Below are 18635 nucleotides of genomic sequence, written 5' to 3'. Positions count from 1 at the left end.
TTATACCGTTCCGCGTTTGGTAAAATTGATAAAGCAGTTTTATTCTTCGGTTCAGTACGATTACAGCGACACCTCATTTATATCTTTTTTTTATGTTTTGGCGCTTTTATACGATAAAAACTATTTTATAGAAAAAAATAATTATTTTTGCATCGCTTTATTCTGAGGACTATAACTTTTTTATTTTTTTGCTGATGTTGCTGTATGGCGGCTCATTTTTTGCGGGACAAGATGACGCTTTCAGCGGTACCATGGTTATTTATATCCGTATTTTTGATTGCGTGTTATTCCACTTTTTGTTTGGCGGTATGATAATAAAGCGTTGTTTTTTGCCTCTTTTTTTTTTTTTTTCTTACGGTGTTTACTGAAGGGGTTAACTAGTGGGCCAGTTTTATAGGTCGGGTCGTTACGGACGCGGCGATACTAAATATGTGTACTTTTATTGTTTTTTTTTTTTATTTAGATAAAGAAATGTATTTATGGGAATAATATATATATATTTTTTTCATTATTTAGGAGTTTGTTTTTTTTTACACACACTTGGAAATTTTTTTTTTTACTTTATTACTTTGTCCCAGGGGGGACAATACAGATCGGTGATCTGACAGTTTGCACAGCACTCTGACAGATCACCGATCTGTCTGAGAGCAGTGCAGCGTTACCAAGTGCCTGCTCTGAGCAGGCACTTGGTAAGCCACCTCCCTCCCTGCAGGACCCGGATCCGCGGCCATCTTGGATCCGGGACTTACTGCAGGGAGGGAGGTAGGAGACCCCCGGAGCAACGCGATCACATCGCGTTGTTGCGGGGGTCTCAGGGAAGCACGCAGGGAGCCCCCTCCCTGCGCAATGCTTCCCTGCACCGCCGGCACATCGCGATCATCTTTGATCGCGGTGTGCCGGGGGTTAATGTGCCGGGGGCGGTCCGTGACCGCTCCTGGCACATAGTGCCGGATGTCAGCTGCGATAAGCAGCTGACACCCGGCCGCGATCGGCGGCGCTCCCCCCGTAAGTGCGGCCGATCGCGCTGGACGTAATATTCCGTCCTTGGGAATTAAGGCCCACCCCACATGGACGGAATATTACGTCCAATGGCAGAAAGGGGTTAAAGGGAACCTGTCACCCCAAAAATCGCGGGTGAGGTAAGCCCACCGGCATCAGGGGCTTATCTACAGCATTATGTAATGCTGTAGATAAGCCCCCGATGTTACCTGAAAGAGGAGAAAAAGACGTTAGATTATACTTACCCAGGGGCGGTCCCGCTGCTGGTCCGGTCGGATGGGCGTCTCTGGTCCGCCTCCCATCTTCATTCCAAGACGTCCTCTTCTGATCTTTAGCCACGGCTCCGGCGCAGGCGTACTTTGTCTGCCCTGTTGAGGGCAGAACAAAGTACTGCAGTGCGCAGGCGCCGGAAAGGTCAGAGAGGCCCGGCGCCTGCGCACTGCAGTACTTTGCTCTGCCCTCAACAGGGCAGACAAAGTACACCTGCGCTGGAGCCGTGGCTGAAGATCAGAAGAGGACGTCTTGGAATGAAGATAGGAGGCGCCGCAGCGGACCAGAGACGCCCACCCGACCAGACCAGCAGCGGAACCGCCCCTGGGTGCGTATAATCTAACGTCTTTTTCTCCTCTTTCAGGTAATATCGGGGGCTTATCTACAGCATTACAGAATGCTGCAGACAAGCCCCTGATGCCGGTGGGCTTACCTCACCCGCGATTTTCGGGGTGACAGGTTCCCTTTAAAGCTTCAAAATGTATTATTTACACAGGTAAGGAAAATAAGCTACAATGTAAAAATCCTTTTAAAAATAGAAGTATTAATAGCTTATTGCGATCAATGAACAAAATGCAAAGTGAATGAAAGTGAAATTAAGACAGTATTTGGTGGTGTCACCATTTACCTTCAAGGCAGCATCAACTCTTCAAGATGCACTTAGAATTTGAAGGAACTTGGCAGGGAGGTTGTTCGAAACATCTTGGAGAACCAACCCCAGATCCTCTATGGATGTAGGCTTGAGCAAATACTTCTGCTTTTTTTTATTTAATACCAGACAGATTCCAAGATGTAAGATGAGGGCTACGTGGGAGCCGTATCATCACTTCAAGGTGTTTGTTCTTCACAACACTGAAGAGAATTCTTAATGACATTGGCTCTATGTTAGGGATTGTTGTCTGCTGCAGAACACATTTGGAACCCAATCATTTGCCTCCATTATGGTATTGCATGATGGATAAGTATCTGGCTGTACTTCTCAGCCTTGAGGACACCATTAATCCTGACCTAATTCCATTTGCTAAAATGCAGCCCCAAAATTGCAAGGACCCTCACCCATGTTTCACGTCTGTCAACAGGCACTCATTGTACCATCTCCATACCCTCAGACAAACTGCCTTCTATTACGGAACAAACATTTCACATTTTCACGCCTCAGTCCAGGGCACCTACTGCCATTTTTCTGCACCCCAGTTCCCATGTATTTGTGCATAATTGAGTCGCTTGGCCATGTGCCATGTGGAAGGTATGGCTTTTTGATTGCAATTCTTTGATTAAAGATAATTTCTGGCCGCCAGAGTTCGCCATACAGTATATGGATGTATCTGGGGGTCCCATTGGAAGCCGTCAGCTTTGAGCTAATGGCACTGCTGGACATCTTCCAATTTAGTAAGGAAGTAATCATGATGTGCCTTTCATCTGCTGCACTGAACTCCGTTGGCCAATCACTGCATCTACAGTCCTCAAAGTTGCCCATTTCTTGATGATTCTTCAAAAGTCCTTGAACAGCACATGTTGAAATGTCAATCTGCTTTGACATATTTACCTAGGAGAGACCTTGCTGATGTAGTACAACTACCTCTTTACTTGTTATTGTGCTCAGCCTTGCCATGGTGTAGGACCTTGAAATGGTCTTCCACGACCTCACCTTTGTAGCAGAGTAGCTATTCCTCACTCATGTCTATGCCTACAACAGAGAAGTTTCTGTTTCAGTTAAGGATTGGGTTTTTTGAAAATCATCATTACCTGAAACTGGTTAATTGTATTCCTTCCTACAATTCTATAAAATCTCTGACTCACAAATATAGATTTGATTTAAATGTATGATATCTTTTGTTCATTCACTTTGCATTTTGCCAATTGATACAAATAAACTTTGAACACTTCTATCTTTGAAAACATTCTTACTTTGAAGAGTTTTTCCACAACTGCTTCACACTTTTGCACAATACCATGTTACACACTACATTCTCCTCTATTACTAATCAAAATACAAAGTTATTTCACAACATTTTAGACTGATCGTCTCATTAAATAATGAAGCGGTGCCATTTTACCCTCTTAAACACTGCTTACAACACCACCTACAAGGCAGACCACCAATAAAAGCCCCTAACAGGATGAGGCCAAATAAAGAGATTATTATAATAGGATTGTAGTCACATGATTGGTTGGTTGTGGACAGTTCCCCATCTGTGAAAGGTGAGTAATTAGGCTTGTACCCAGGAGATTAGCATTTAGCTGAAGTAGTAGAATAACTTGCCTGCATGGCATGACAATTTCAGCGCTTACTTCAGTGACTCAGGGGATGTGCACATGTTGAATATTTGCAGTAGAATCTTCTGCAGCAAAAAAACTGCTGGATACAATGCTCGCATTTTTTCCCCATTGATTTGAATAGGTGAAAAATGCTGCAAAACTACTGAAAGAATTAGGGTAACTTCACACAGGGCGTTTTTGCTGCTTTTTTTTCCTGCAGCAAAACCTGATCATCTTGGCAGGAAAGTCGAAAACGCAGGTTTAGATGCATTTTTGGAGCGTTTTTTGTTGCGTTTTATTTTTTCCCTTTATGCAGTATTAGCCCTCTGTTTCTGTACTGATACATACTTAGGCATTTAACTGGTTCATGCAGCTTTACATGAACACCTGAGCCTTACACTATAGCTGGTCCGAATAACTAAAGCAATTGTGACCATCCACCTCTCGTGTCTCCCCTTTTCCCCATAGTTTGTAAGCTTGCGAGCAGGGCCCTCACTCCTCCTGGTATCTGTTTTGAACTGTATTTGTTATGCTGTAATGTCTATTGTCTGTACAAGTCCCCTCTATAATTTGTAAAGCGCTGCGGAATATGTTGGCGCTATATAAATAAAAATTATTATTATAATTATTATTATTATTTCCCTTTGTCCATGCTAATGTCCTTGGATTTTCAGCAGCAAAAATGCAGCAAATAATTGCTGTGTTTTTTTTCAACACCCATTCAAGTCAATGGGTGAAAAAACAGCAAAACCACTGAAAGAAGGGACATGCTCTATGTCCAAAAAACGCAAACAATGTGCGCGCATGAGATTTCTGAAAACTCATAGGTAGTGATGAGCGAGTGTACTCCTTGTTCTCCCCCACCCCCCACCCCCAGCACGCTCGGGTGACCTCCGAATATTTATGACTGCTTGGATAATTAATCTTCATCAGAGGCGGCAGCTGAATGATTTACAGCTAGTGGCCAGGCTGAGTACATGTGGGGGTTGCCTGGTTGCTAGGGAATCCCCGCATGTAGTCAAGCTGGCGAATAGCTGTAAGGCTGTGTGCACACGTTGCAGATTTTTTGCGTTTTTTTTGCGTTTTTCGCTATAAAAAACGCATACATTATGCATCCCATCATTTAGAATGCAATCAGCAATTTTTGTGCACATGATGCATTTTTTGCCGCGAAAAAAACGCATCGCGGTAAAAATGCAGCATGTTCATTAATTTTGCGGATTTTTTGCGGATTTCCCACTATATTATTGCATTGGGAACCTCCGGAAAAATCCGCAAAAAAAACCCCACCAAAAACGCTGTAAAAACACGGTAAAAACGCAAGAACGCGCAAAAAACGCATGCGGATTTCTTGCAGAAAATGTCCTGTTTTGTTCAGGAAATTTCTGCAAGAAATCCTGACCATGTGCACATAGCCTAAATCATTCAGCTGCTGGGATGAAAACTACATCTCCGAGCAGTCAAATACTCGGAGGACACCCGAGCAACAGTACACTCACTCATCACTACTCATAGGCTTTGCTGGTATTGTACAAAGCAGCTGAAAATTAGCATAAAAAAAACGCAGCAAAAATGCCCTGTGTGAACTTAATATGCTGCAGATTTAAAAAAAAAAAAAAAAAACGGTTCAAATTCGCAAGGAAAAAAAGCAGCGTATTCATTAGATTTGACAAAACTCATCCACTTTACTAGTTCTGTAAAATGCTGCAATTCTCTGGAAAAGGAAAAAAAAATGCAGTGTGAACAAACCCTACATGTCATGTGCACAGTGCCTACAAAATCACACAACCCCCCCCCCCCCCCCTGTACCCCACCTTTTCAGTACTACCAGGATCCATTAGATCACAGGCAAAACGTGTAGGAGACTCAATTTCTAACTGCAGGGATTCACCAAACTTCCAATCATCAAGACTATTAGTAGGTGACATCAGCTGCACAAGCTCTCCTCCCCCCCTTTTTTTCCCCCTCTCTCTCTCTTTTTCCCCTCTTCCCTTTCACTTGTATCATTCATTTAGCTCTTAGTAAAATCATTCAGAATATACATTTTTTGGGTCAATCTTGCGTTCTGGCCCGGTGACCCTAACGGAAATTGTTATGTTAATACCCGGCTCTTGTTATTGTTATGCAAGGTATTTCTAAGCACAATTAACATAGGATGTAGTGTTTAGATCAGTCACATACCTCCTTGGAACAAACAACCAAAATTTAGATAAGGAACAGACTAAAGGCTGAGTCACACATAACGATATCGTTAAGGATATCGTTGCAACGTCACGCTTTTGGTGATGTAGCAACGATCCCGCTAACGATCTTGTTATGTGTGACAGCGACCAACGATCAGGCCCCTGCTGGGAGATCGTTAGTCGTTGGGGAATGATCAGGACCTTTTTTTGGTCGCTGATCACCCGCTGTCATTGCTGGATCGGCGTGTGTGACGCCGATCCAGCGATGTGTTCACTTGTAACCAGGGTAAATATTAGGTTACTAAGTGCAGGATCGCGCTTAGTAACCCGATATTTACCCTGGTTACCATTGTAAAAGTTTAAAAAAAACAAACAAAAGAAAACAGCACATACTCACATTCTGATGTCTGTCACGTCCCCCGGCGTCCAGAGGGTTAAAACTGCTTTCCGCAAGAGCGCTGCTAATGCACGCGCTGCTGCCGAGAGCTTCCCTGCACCGACTGTGTCAGCGCCGGCCTTAAAGCAGAGCACAGCGGTGACGTCACCGCTGTTACTGCCGGCGCTGACAGTGCAGGGAAGCGCTCTTGCCGAAAGCAGTTTTAACCCTGTGGACGCCGGCAGGGGACGTGACAGACATCAGAATGTGAGTATGTAGTGTTTTTGTTTTTTTTTACTTTTACAATGGTAACCAGGGTAAATATCGGGTTACTAAGCGCGGCCCTGCACTTAGTAACCCAATGTTTACCCTGGTTACCCGGGTGCTGCAGGGGGACTTCGGCATCGTTGAAGACAGTTTCAACGATGCCGAAGTCTTTCCCCTGATCGTTGGTCGCTGGAGAGAGCTGTCTGTGTGACAGCTCCCCAGCGACCACACAACGACTTACCAACGATCACAGCCAGGTCATATCGCTGGTCGTGATCGTTGGTAAGTCGTTTAGCGTGAAGGTACCTTTAGGCTGCCCTCACACTAGCAGTATTTGGTCAGTATTTTACATCAGTATTTGTAACCAAAACCGGTGTAACAGGCCAGTTTAACCCCCCGCCCAGAGTATACCCGGGGTTAAAGTGGCCTAGGCCAGATTATACCCCGGGTATATTCTGGCCTAGCCCAAACTATACCCCGGGGTATAAATTGGACTAGTCCAGTTTATACCCCTCTGGGCCAGAATATACCCCAGCTGCTGTTGATCAGGCAGTGCACAGGGCCCCAGGCAGCACACAGGGGCCCCAGGCAGCACACAGGGGCCCCAGTGCAGCCCACAGGGGCCCCAGTGCAGCCCACAGGGGCCCCAGTGCAGCCCACAAGGGCCCCAGGCGGCACACACGGGCCCCAGGCGGCACACACGGGCCCCAGGCGGCACACACGGGCCCCAGGCGGCACACACGGGCCCCAGGCGGCACACAGGGGGTCCCAGATAGCGCACAGGGGGGCAGAGACAGTGAGCAAGGGGGTAAGAGATAGCGCGCAAGGGGGGGGGGAAATAGACAGTGCGCTGTCTGGGCCCCCCTGTGCGCTATCTGGGACCCCCTGTGTGATGTCTGGGGCCCTGCTCTTGAGTATATCACTCAATCCTAGTTTCACATTTGCGTACAGCCGTGCGCATGCGTACGCTCTTAGGGAAGCCTTGACCACTGCTGTGCCCGCCGGTTAAGCTCCGCCGATGGTGCTGCAACCCGCGGCGAAGGCAACAAGCTGGATTTTCTTGCGTTCACCGAATCGTCAAAACAACGCATGCGGATGCAAACATCCGCAGGGCCTGCGTACCCAATGATAAAGATAGGGTACGCAGGCCGCATGCGCACTTGGGCGGAGCTTAATTGGCAGGCGCGACAATGGGCGGGGCTTCACAGAGCGTACACAGCCGTGCGCAAATGTGAAACTAGCCTAAGATGTCTAGGGCCCCTGTGCGATGTGTGATGTCTGGGGCCCCTGTGCGATGTCTGGGGCCCCGTTCTTGAGTACATCACTCAATGGTTCTCATAAGCGTGAAAAATCGGATCTTTAATATGCTTTAATCTTTAATATACTCAAGAACGGGCCACAGACATCACACAGGGGGTCCCAAACAGCACACATGGGATCCCAGACAGCGCACAGGAGGCAGAGACAGCGCACAGGGGCCCTGCGCACTGTCTCTTCCCCCTTGCACACTGTCACTTCCCCCTCCCTTGTGCACTGTCTCTGCCCCCCTGTGCGCTGCTTGGGGCCCTGTGTGCTGCCTGGATCCCCGTTCACTGTCTCTTCCCCCCTTGCACACTGTGACTTCCCCCTCCCTTGTGCACTGTCTCTGCCCCCCTGTGTGCTGCCTGGGGCCCCTGTGCTCTGCCTGTGCTCATAGAGCTGAAGTGCATAACCTTTTTTTCAATCCGTTTCTTGGATTGAAAAAAAGGTTATGCACTTCAGCTCTATGATGCAAAAAAAACACGTATGAAGAAAAGAAAAAATCTACCTACTGGAGATTGGAAAGTCAATGTCAGCACTTACACAGGCTTGCAAAGAACCCAAAGCATCTCATTCAGCCAACCAGTACTGTGCTCAAGATTACTTGATAGCAAGCAGCTCGTAACAGCTGTCTACAGATGGGTTTCTGGCTGGTTACTATACCGAGTCACGCTGCAAGCCTTATAACGGGCTTGGTCATTGACTTGCAAGGTATCTACATCCCACAGTGAAACTAAGGCGACAGTTTTCTTCTATTTGGATGACAATTTACATTGAGAATACAATTATTTTCAATAACAGATGTCATTGTAGCCATCATGTTGTAGTCATAGTCCACAAATCAATTTCATACTATTCAAAAGCTACTTAAATGAACAAGTGTTAACTTGACCAGAGGTCTCACTGACCAAATTCATGTAGAACTTTTAAAATTTAACCACAATAAAGTAATTATATATTAAAAAAAAAAAAAGCCAGGATATGTACATCTAATATCAGCGGAATTCCCATTCATCAACATGATGAGCTCCACTTTGTTTTTGTTTTTTTGTAATCCAAGAAGTATTGTTTCTCCTTGTGGAGAGTGACATAAGCATGTCGAGGTGAGGAGACTTAAAGCCGCAATGCTCCTCTGGGAAATATGCAAATTGTCTCTTCAGAGAGGAAGAGGACTAGAACTCTAGTGCCACCTATTGGAAGTAGCAATCCTAACAGTCAATGTCGACCAATAGGTGGCTCTAGAGTTCTAGTCCTCTTCCTCTCTGAAGAGACATTTTGTAAACCGTAAATTTGCAAGATGTTCAGATATTACCGGTATATTAAAGCAAAGATTCACAAAATAATCCGAAATATAATATACACACACACACACTTTGCAACAGCTTAAAGAGAAGCTGTCACCAGAAAAAACGCTATTGACCTACAGATATGGGGTTAATCTGCAGGTTACTAGAGTAATTATGCTGCCCGGCGCCTGAACGCAGCAGATTGCTGCAGGGAGAAAATTAACTTTATTCTCCCCGGCAGCGTTCCAGTTGCGGGAGGGGCGCTTGTTTAGTCACTGCTCTGAATATACAGAGCAGCGGCTGTAACTGAACCCTCGACCTTGACTGAAAGCTAGCTTTGCATTGCGGCAGGCTGTCAGTCAGTCAGGGCTGGAATGAGGTTACAGCCACCGCCCCATGACTGCAAAAGGAACGCTGCCGGGGAGAAAAAAAGTTCATTTTCTCTCAAGCTGGTCAGAAAAGCTATTAACCTGCAGATTAACTCCATGTCTGCAGGTAATAAGAGTTTTTTTCCGACAGGTTCTTTTTAAGATAAGGGTTAGAGAGTATTGCCATCACCAAGATCCTATCCCAATATGTAGTACGCGTAATAATAATAATAATAATAATAGGAAATTCCTCCAACTAGAAATGTAGTATAGTTTTTCTGATTCGCTATATCCCTTTCCTCACGTGCAGGCATTGCAGGACCTTGGGTATCCATGGTTACGACCACTGATATAGTTACAGTTAGTTGACTTGGATACGCAAGGTCCTGCAATGCCTGCACATGAGGAAAGACAAAGCGAATCAAAAAAACTATACCACATTTCTAATTGGAGGTATTTGCCATTATTATTATTATTATTTTTATAGGTTCGTGGAGATGGGAAAATACCCTCAAGATCACTGGTTTGGTGAGAGACACCCAATCACAAGTAGTAATCATGTACCATTAATGAATAAAATAATCTTATCTTTTATAAATTGAGATATGGAATAAATTACCAATTGACTTACCTCAACATCTGATACTTTCATTCGTGTTCCTTCTTTGCCAACAAATATGTCATCAATATCAACCAAACTGTATCGGTCGAGTGTTAAGCAGAGCCGCTTGGCAGTTAAGTATGCGATCGCATCGACAAAAATAAGTTTGTGCAGCCAAAAGTTCAGATTATTTCCAAACAGTACCCTTTGGATACCATCGTGAAGGCCCAAGTCCTGCACCACAGTGGCATGAAGTGCTTTGTGCGTAGCAAGGTGGGGAATAGATTCGGCAGATTTGGTGCTTGCCAACAGTACAGGTTCATAGGTGCTGTGGTTGGACTGAAAAACGGTCCAGTCATCTCCAGGAAGAGGACCCTGCTCTACTACATTAGCTCGGGTCACATACAGAAGTGGAGCATTAGGATTAATATGGTAGTCTCGCAATCCCAGATTGGAATGTAGGAAGAGCGGGAAGCCTTTGAGTTGTGCGCTTAGTAAGCTGTTTTCATTGGCCTTAAAGAAACCAATGATTCCTACCCCATACTCCACACAGTACTTGTCCAGCAGTTCCCTGTTCCAGGCATCTAGATTAACATATTTCAAGATGTTCTCATAAATGATCAGAGCATAACGACCACGGTCTTTGTCTGTCAGAGTTGGCATGTCCCCCTTCCCGGGAGCGATTTCTGTCCGGTACCTAAACCTGCCAGATTCTAATATAGCTACAATCTCCTGTCCGAGCTGAGAGTATATGCTCTCTACAAACACAAGCACCACTGGTTCAGTCCGGGAAATATCCACAAATTTGCCTATCCGCCAGCTTGCTTGGGGTTGAACCACAATCCTCTGCTGACTGCTGCAGTCACTAAAAGGTAAAGGGGGAGGCTCTTTGATCTTAGGGCTATTGGTCACATAGTAAGCCAAAAAACACATGGAAGCCAGGCTGAAAGCAATCAACAGTAGGATCAATCGATGAAGTTCCAGCTGTCGCATGTGCCGAACCAGTTTCCATAGATGAATCATGGTGAGGCCTAAAACCCCACCTGCCCACCGCATTCACCTAAACCGCTTGATGACTGGTCTGTGGCTACACAATGACGAGATGTGATGTCCCTCAGGGGAGCAGCAGTAACAGCACAGTAGAAGGCAGTAAAAGTAGGACGCAAAGAGGTGAGATCGCCTCCAGCCTGCCATTTATGTCAGGTTACCATGGCCTCCAATTCCCATTGCTTCTCTGCACTCCGATCCGGACCACTTAACAGATTGCCGCCACAAGATTACATCCCAATCGCCTCTCGCATCTCTCCTTCCACTTGGTCCCAGGGTCTAATCCAAACGATTAATCTTCACCGTCAGGCTGTGTCCTAGAAATGGGTAAAACAAAACATGGTCAAAAATGCTGTTTTACTGAAAAACAAGACTTTACTTGTCGGCATTGTCCTGGCAGAGCTGTGAGATCTGTCTAGTGACTAACTCGAAGACTCACCTACCTGCATATCATGAACTATTACAAGAACTCAAAAAGTAGTAGTATCACACGCAAGGCTCAATTGCGTAACCTTCATCCAATCATAGCGCAGGCTTGAAATCCATGTTACTTTTGGAAAACAAAATGACAGTTTTATGTTTTACTGGATACATGTGATGTATGGCACAGTAAGGCATTTGACCTTTCTCATTTATGCCATTATTTAGGGTCCAATTGCTGAAAACCTTGCCAAACCTTAGAAACAAAGCGTCAAAGCCCCTTTCAGCAGTCCCAGTCACATAGCCCCATACAAGGGAACTGCCAGACCGACTTCTTGCAGACACGGAGACCGCAGGGAAGGTTTGATTGGCCACCGTGAAGTATGGAGCGCCCTGGACTTCGTTTGACCAGTCATTCTGTGCTGACAGACTCCCATTTAAAACAAGGATATCAAACTCAAATTCACAGAGGGACAAAATCATGGGCCAACCTTGATATTTATTTAAAAAAAAAAAGTCTACAATTGAGGGAGTGCTTCCTTATCAAATATAATGAACTTTTTCATATGGAAAGCCTTAAAAGGGGTTGTCCCACGAAAAAAGAGCATTTTAATTCATAGATCTTAGAATAAAATATTGGAATAATATAATGTGCCATAAGGGCATACGGCCCAATGGCCTAATTTAAATATGTAACAAAGAATAAAAAAAACTTGAATAATAAAGATAATAAAGTACAATGCCAACAAAAGTGGTCCCAGACACCATATGATACCACCATAGTACCCTCCACATGCATGGCATTATGACCCTACTGTATCCTCAATCCTACCAACAAATGGTGACCCCATCACAGTAGGATTGTCCAATGTCCAACTGCAATTTGCACACAACCCTCCATACAGTATAATGGCCCCATATAATCCTCCATACAGTATAACAGCCTCATATAATGCTCCATACAGTATAATGGCCCCATATAGTGCTCCATACAGTATAATGGAAAGTGCGATGCCGGGCAGGGGACCTGCCTTGGTGTCGTGGGCCAAATATACTCAGCCTGCGGGCCAGATGGAGCCCATGGGCCAGAGTTTGACATATGTGCTTTAATGGGAATCTGTCATATCAAAAATCACTATTGACCTGCAGATTTGATGCCAATCTGCAGGTTAATAGAGTTCTAAAGGGATGGCTGTCAAGATTTAGAGTGTTATTAATCTGTAGATGAACCCCACAACTGCAGTTTAATATAGTTTTTTTTACATGACAGGTTTCCTTTAATAGATCATGCAACATGAACAAGTGTCCAAAATGTGGGGGCTCCCATGTAAGAGATCCCCAATTTTTGAGAGAACGCAGATCTATAACCTGTGTTTTTTTTTTTATTTCAGAGTTGAACTTGCATCAGGAAAGGTCAGTGGACCTGATCATCAGGCACCTATCATTTATATGTAGTCTAAGGCCTTCTCCTGCCTGACGGTCTAGAAAATACTAACTTGGTACCTGACTGTTACATAAATTTATAACAAGGGGAAAGGCAAGAAATTAATAAAATATGGGACATAGCCTGTGAATACCTGCCCTAAAAGGCAGTAGTTACTCCTTATAATGCTCACCCTCAAGAGTGTTCTATGGAAACAATAACTGACAATTAAAAAGATTAATTTTTCATACATTGAAATAAAACACAAAACCAAAATCATCCTGACTGTCATATAGGTGCCCTACACTTTCCTTACAACCCCTGAATCTCTACTCTTCATCATGGACAAAAACGAAAAATATTTCCTGGAACAGACAATAAGGCCACATGAGGCAGCTAAATCCTGACAGAGGATAGTCAACATCTGGCGGAAAGCTGCACTAGCTCTGGACACGATGAAGAGTACAGAACGTAAAAACACATTTCTATTTTCCAGCCAATATGTTCTGACTTTTAGCAGCATCGGGAAATATGTGCTCAGCAGAATTGTTGGAATGGATTTCCCACACTGCCCGGGGAAGATGTCAGCAGCAGGAGGACATGGGGACACTGCAGCGGAAGTGTAATGTACAGTGAAAGAACAAAATCCTGCACTGAAAAAAAACTGGAAAAAAAAAAAAAAAAGATAAGTAGAATAAGGACACCAGTATACAGAGTCCAGGAGAGTGTGGTAAGTCATGAGACCTACAGGCAAAGCCAGAATTGCCAATATAGGAAATTCTAGTACCGTAATTCTCTGAAGAAACAAGGCTTGTGTGACATTTTATGGTGAAGTTCTGGCTCGCGGCTGTCTGCCAGCTTGGTGCATTAGCACCAGGTGTAACAAACCTTTATCAAGAGCAGGTCTCTAGATGGTGACTTGTGTGGGTAGCCCTGCACTGAAGAGCAGATCTGAACAAGGTAAGATAGAAAACCCTGGAGCCTGGCACACTGCCTGTGTGATTTCAGTGCCTTAGCTGTCATTGTACTGGGGGTAAAGGGGGCTCTCGGTGACAATACTATGAGTGGGCAGGAGCTGGATGGGTCTCGTGACCCTCAGAGCCAAATGTGGCTCTCTTTCAGAAAAGTTGGGGACCTCTGCACTAAGGTATAGAACAGTAAAAACTAAATTCCTCGAAAAGCATTCATTTTTCAGAAGCAAAAAAAAAATATTCAGTATTTTTTATTTCAAAGAAAAACCTGTCAACATATTTTTGCTACCTCCTCATGCTGTCCTTAGATTACATACATAGCAAACACCTGCTGCCAGATTCCCTTTAACCATTGACATTGGCAATCTAAGTTGCATGTGTCTCATTGACTACAACATGCTCTCAAAACGCGTTGTCATGCAAACAAATCTTAGGAGGAACTCTTCACCAGCAAAAACACCAGTAACCTACAGATCTGGGCTTAATCTGCAGGTTAATAGTTACTAGATACAGAGCGACGGCCACTGTAACCACGTCACCGGGGGAGCGGTGACATCTGCCGCTGTCTATACTCAGAGCGGTGACTGAACCAGCGCCGCCTCCGCCTGTGTCACTGAAACAGAAGGCTGCCAGGGGGAATCAAGTTCATTTTCTCCCAGCAGCGTTCGGCTACATGCAGGTTAGTAACGCTATTAAGATGTAGATTAAGCCCATATCTGCAGGTTATTAGCGCTTTTGCTGGTGCATGATAATCATGAATAAGCGATGTTAAAAACGCTCGTTTTACAATTAAACAGACTGCAAATCACTAAATTAACAAACAAAACGCTCATTCAATTGGTAAAATAGACTTTTGTGTTGGGTAAAAATAAACAGCACTCGTGCTGCAGAGAACCAGTGCGCTTCGCCTACTTTGTTTGCACGCCTCTTTACACAAGCAGACCGATCACCAATCAGTAAACGCTTACAGATCGGTCGTATTATGCCACCGGTCTGGCCACTTAAATGAACCACAAGTCTGAAAAAAAAAAAATCAGCAGCAATGATGACCCAAGTAGGTTTACTGACACGACTGGAGAGTTGCTCTATCATTTCTTCCTAAGCCCGGTTTCACACGTCAGTGGCTCCGGTACGTGAGGTGACAGTTTCCTCACGTACCGGAGACACTGACTCAAGTAGACACGTTGAAATCAATGCATCTGTGCAGATGTCATTGATTTTTTGTGGTCCGTGTCTCCGTGTGCCAAACACGGAGACATGTCAGTGTTCGTGGGAGCGCAGGGATTACACGGACCCATTAAAGTCAATGGGTCCGTGTAAAACACGTACCGCAAACACAAAAACAAAAACCCCCCCACGTGGTGCTGAAGCCACCATTCATATCTTCTCTGCAGCAGCGTTTGCTGTAGAGAAGATATGAATAATCCTTTTTTTTTTTTTGTTTCTCGTGTTTAACATGAAGATCCATGTCCCCACCCCCCTCACACCCTCTGTGCGCCCGCCCGCTGTTATTAAAATACTCACCCGGCTCCCTCGCTGGCGCTGCTTCCTGTCCTGGCCGCACCTTCTACTGTATGAGCGGTCACGTGGGGCCGCTCATTTACAGTAATGAATATGCGGCTCCACCCCTATGGGAGGTGGAGCCGCATATTCATGACTGTAATCGGCGACACCACGTGACCGCTCATACAGTAGAAGGTGCGGCCAGGACAGGATATAGCGGGCGGGCGCACAGGGTGTGGGAGGGGGGTGGGGACATGGATCTTTATGTTAAACACGAGAAACAAAAAAAAAGGATTATTCATATCTTCTCTACAGCAAACGCTGCTGCAGAGAAGATATGAATGGCGGCTTCAGCACCACGTTGGGGGGACAGCGCTTATCTCTAGCGCTGTCTCCTGCACGGTGTGTGTGGCACCCAGTTGGCACACGTGTGCCACACTGATGTGCCACAGAAACACACGGGCACACAGACACGGATAATTCCGGTACCGGAATTATCTGGACGTGCGAGACTGCCCTAAAGGACACGGGCTGACAAGCAAATCAAGTCTCCGACTCAAAACTGAGATTATCACAACATATTACATGCAGATCTTAATATTAAAAATTAGACGATAATACAGGATGGAGACAGACGTTTTTTTTCTCTCTTTTGGAAACCATTCAGAGCCCCAGAGAACAACCTGGATCAATTGTTTTTGCTAATCTAATGTTTACAGTGTTGGAAAAAAAAAATATCTGTATTGAAAAGGAGGAGTTGCTTTATATAATTGAATGCTTTCAGGCGCTCGACTTGGCAGGTTACAATTAAAGGTTTGCGTTGCCCACGCAGAGTGCAGGCGGTGCACCTGAAAAATATCAGCCACAAAAGTTGTCTCAAGCTGAGCTAATGCATTTCAGGCCCAAACTGTTAAAACAGATTTATAGCCAAAGAAACTCACAAACTGATCATGGTAACTGTTTGGGCACAACGCCATCGTGACCAGCAAGTCTAGAAGAGCTTTTTTTTTTTTTACTTTACTATGGAGACACTAACGCTCTGCTATTTTGTTACGCTTCTGTAGTTTGAGACACAACTTAATTATCTTTTCAACAAAATGTTATTTAATAGGGTGCACAACCACGGCCAAGTCCTACTAAACTGCGACACCGCTGATCTCACATGTAGACGATCATTTTTTGTTAGGGGTTCACTCTGCAGGACTATGAAGAGTTTTCTTTCCTAATATTTGGGAATGCAGCCTCCTATTACACAGTCCTAGCCAGAAACAGGCGCTACTGAGTAAGTAATTAGCATTTTGCCTCATTTGGCATGAAGGATTAATGGCAGCGCTCATGGTCTTCTCCGGAAAATCATTCTTCCAGATGTCCCGAACACTCTGTAGGAAGTAACGGTATAGGACTGCGGAGGACTGGGGTAAAGGTATAGGACTGCGGAGGACTGGGGTAAAGGTATAGGACTGCGGGGGACTGGGGTAAAGGTATAGGACTGCGGAGGACTGGGGTAAAGGTATAGGACTGCGGGGGACTGGGGTAAAGGTATAGGACTGCGGAGGACTGTGGTAAAGGTATAGGACTGCGGAGGACTGTGGTAAAGGTATAGGACTGCGGAGGACTGTGGTAAAGGTATAGGACTGCGGAGGACTGGGGTAAAGGTATAGGACTGCGGAGGACTGGGGTAAAGGTATAGGACTGCGGAGGACTGGGGTAAAGGTATAGGACTGCGGAGGACTGGGGTAAAGGTATAGGACTGCGGAGGACTGGGGTAAAGGTATAGGACTGCGGAGGACTGGGGTAAAGGTAAAGGACTGCGGAGGACTGGGGTAAAGGTATAGGACTGCGGAGGACTGGGGTAAAGGTATAGGACTGCAGAGGACTGGGGTAAAGGTATAGGACTGTGGAGGACTGGGGTAAAGGTATAGGACTGCAGAGGACTGGGGTAAAGGTATAGGACTGCGGAGGACTGGGGTAAAGATATAGGACTGTGGAGGACTGGGGTAAAGGTATAGGACTGCGGAGGACTGGGGTAAAGGTATAGGACTGCGGAGAACTAGGGTAAAGATATTTTCTTTGATGAAGCCCCCCTTCAGACTGTCTGGGACATCTGGAAGAATGATTGTCTGGAGGAGAAAAGGTCAGCACTACTATGAGTCCTCTATTATGCCAACAGTAAAGAATCCCAAGAACATTCATGTGGGGGGGCTTTTCATTCAAGGAAGGGGGTGCACTCAATGTTACCCAAGAACACTGCCATGAATAAAGGATGGGATCAGAAGATCCTCCAATTGCAACTTCTCCCAATGATCCAGTAGCAATTAGGTAATGGACCAGGCGTTTTCCGGCATTGTTTGGTGAACAAAACACTGACATTTTGGGACCATGGCCCGCAAACTCACCAGATCTCCATTCCATCGAGAACCTGTGGTCAATCTTCAAACAGCAGACTGACAAACAAAAACACAGAAATTGTGACAAACCCCAAGCACTTATTAGACAAAAATATATTGCCATCAGTCAGGATTTAGCCCAGAAGCCAATATCTAGCTGCCATGGTGAACAGCAGAAGTCTTGGAATAAAGAAGGGGTTGAACAACTCAATGCTGTAAATAAGGCCCCTTTCACACATCAGTTTTTTGCCATCAGTCGCAATCCATCAAATTTTGAAAAAAAAAAAAAAAAAACGAATCATGCGACTGATACCGCTGGATCCGTTTATTTTCTCTCATAGATTTGTATTGGCGACGGATGGCCTCACGTTTCATCCGTCGTTCGCCGGATCTGTCGAAAATTGTTTGTCAGGCGGCCGGAGACGACAAAGTAACCTTTTTTTGTGTACATCGAAAAAACGGACAGCGACGATTCCGTTGCCGTCCGTCGTTTGCTTGAATGGAAGCCAATGGGCGGATTCCGTTTTTTTTAACTGAGCATGCTCCGATTTATTTAGGATCCAATTAGCCAATCGGATCTGTTGAAAAAACGAATCTGTCGCATCAGTTTTTCCACAATCTCCGACGGATCAGTCGATCCGTCGAGCCAACGGATTGTGACTGACGGCAAAAAAACTGATGTGTAAAAGGGAAGGGGCCTAAGACTTTACATAAATTTGATGCATTTCTGAATAAAAATGTATGAAATGCTGATAACTACGGTAGTACTGTAACTGTAGAAACATCTGACTAAAACGTCTAAAAACAGTAAAGCAGCAGCGTGTGAAAAACTAATTTTGAGTCTGCCGCACCAATTTTGGCAACGACTGTAGTGCCCCCAACAGGTAGAGGTCCTAACTCTGGGAACTTCATCTTCCGGTTGTGTTATTGCAGTCTGCATACTTTTCAGTGGGGAGGCTACGTACATCTACTTTGG

The 18635-nt window shown here is 45.0% G+C and overlaps 1 protein-coding gene across 1 annotated transcript in view; it reads right to left on the bottom strand.

The window, feature by feature from the left end:
• Positions 1–18635, bottom strand: part of NDST2 (N-deacetylase and N-sulfotransferase 2) — a 219272-nt gene that overhangs the window by 98270 nt on the left and 102367 nt on the right. Inside the window, exon 2 of the mRNA XM_069753273.1 lies at positions 9939–11272. Coding sequence (XP_069609374.1) covers positions 9939–10964 — 1026 coding nt within the window. The 5' untranslated portion in view covers positions 10965–11272. The remainder of the gene's footprint in view (positions 1–9938; positions 11273–18635) is intronic.

This window comes from Ranitomeya imitator, chromosome 2 (assembly GCF_032444005.1).
Source record: "Ranitomeya imitator isolate aRanImi1 chromosome 2, aRanImi1.pri, whole genome shotgun sequence".
NCBI lineage: Eukaryota > Metazoa > Chordata > Amphibia > Anura > Dendrobatidae > Ranitomeya > Ranitomeya imitator.
This window is presented reverse-complemented; position numbering and strand designations above follow the sequence as displayed.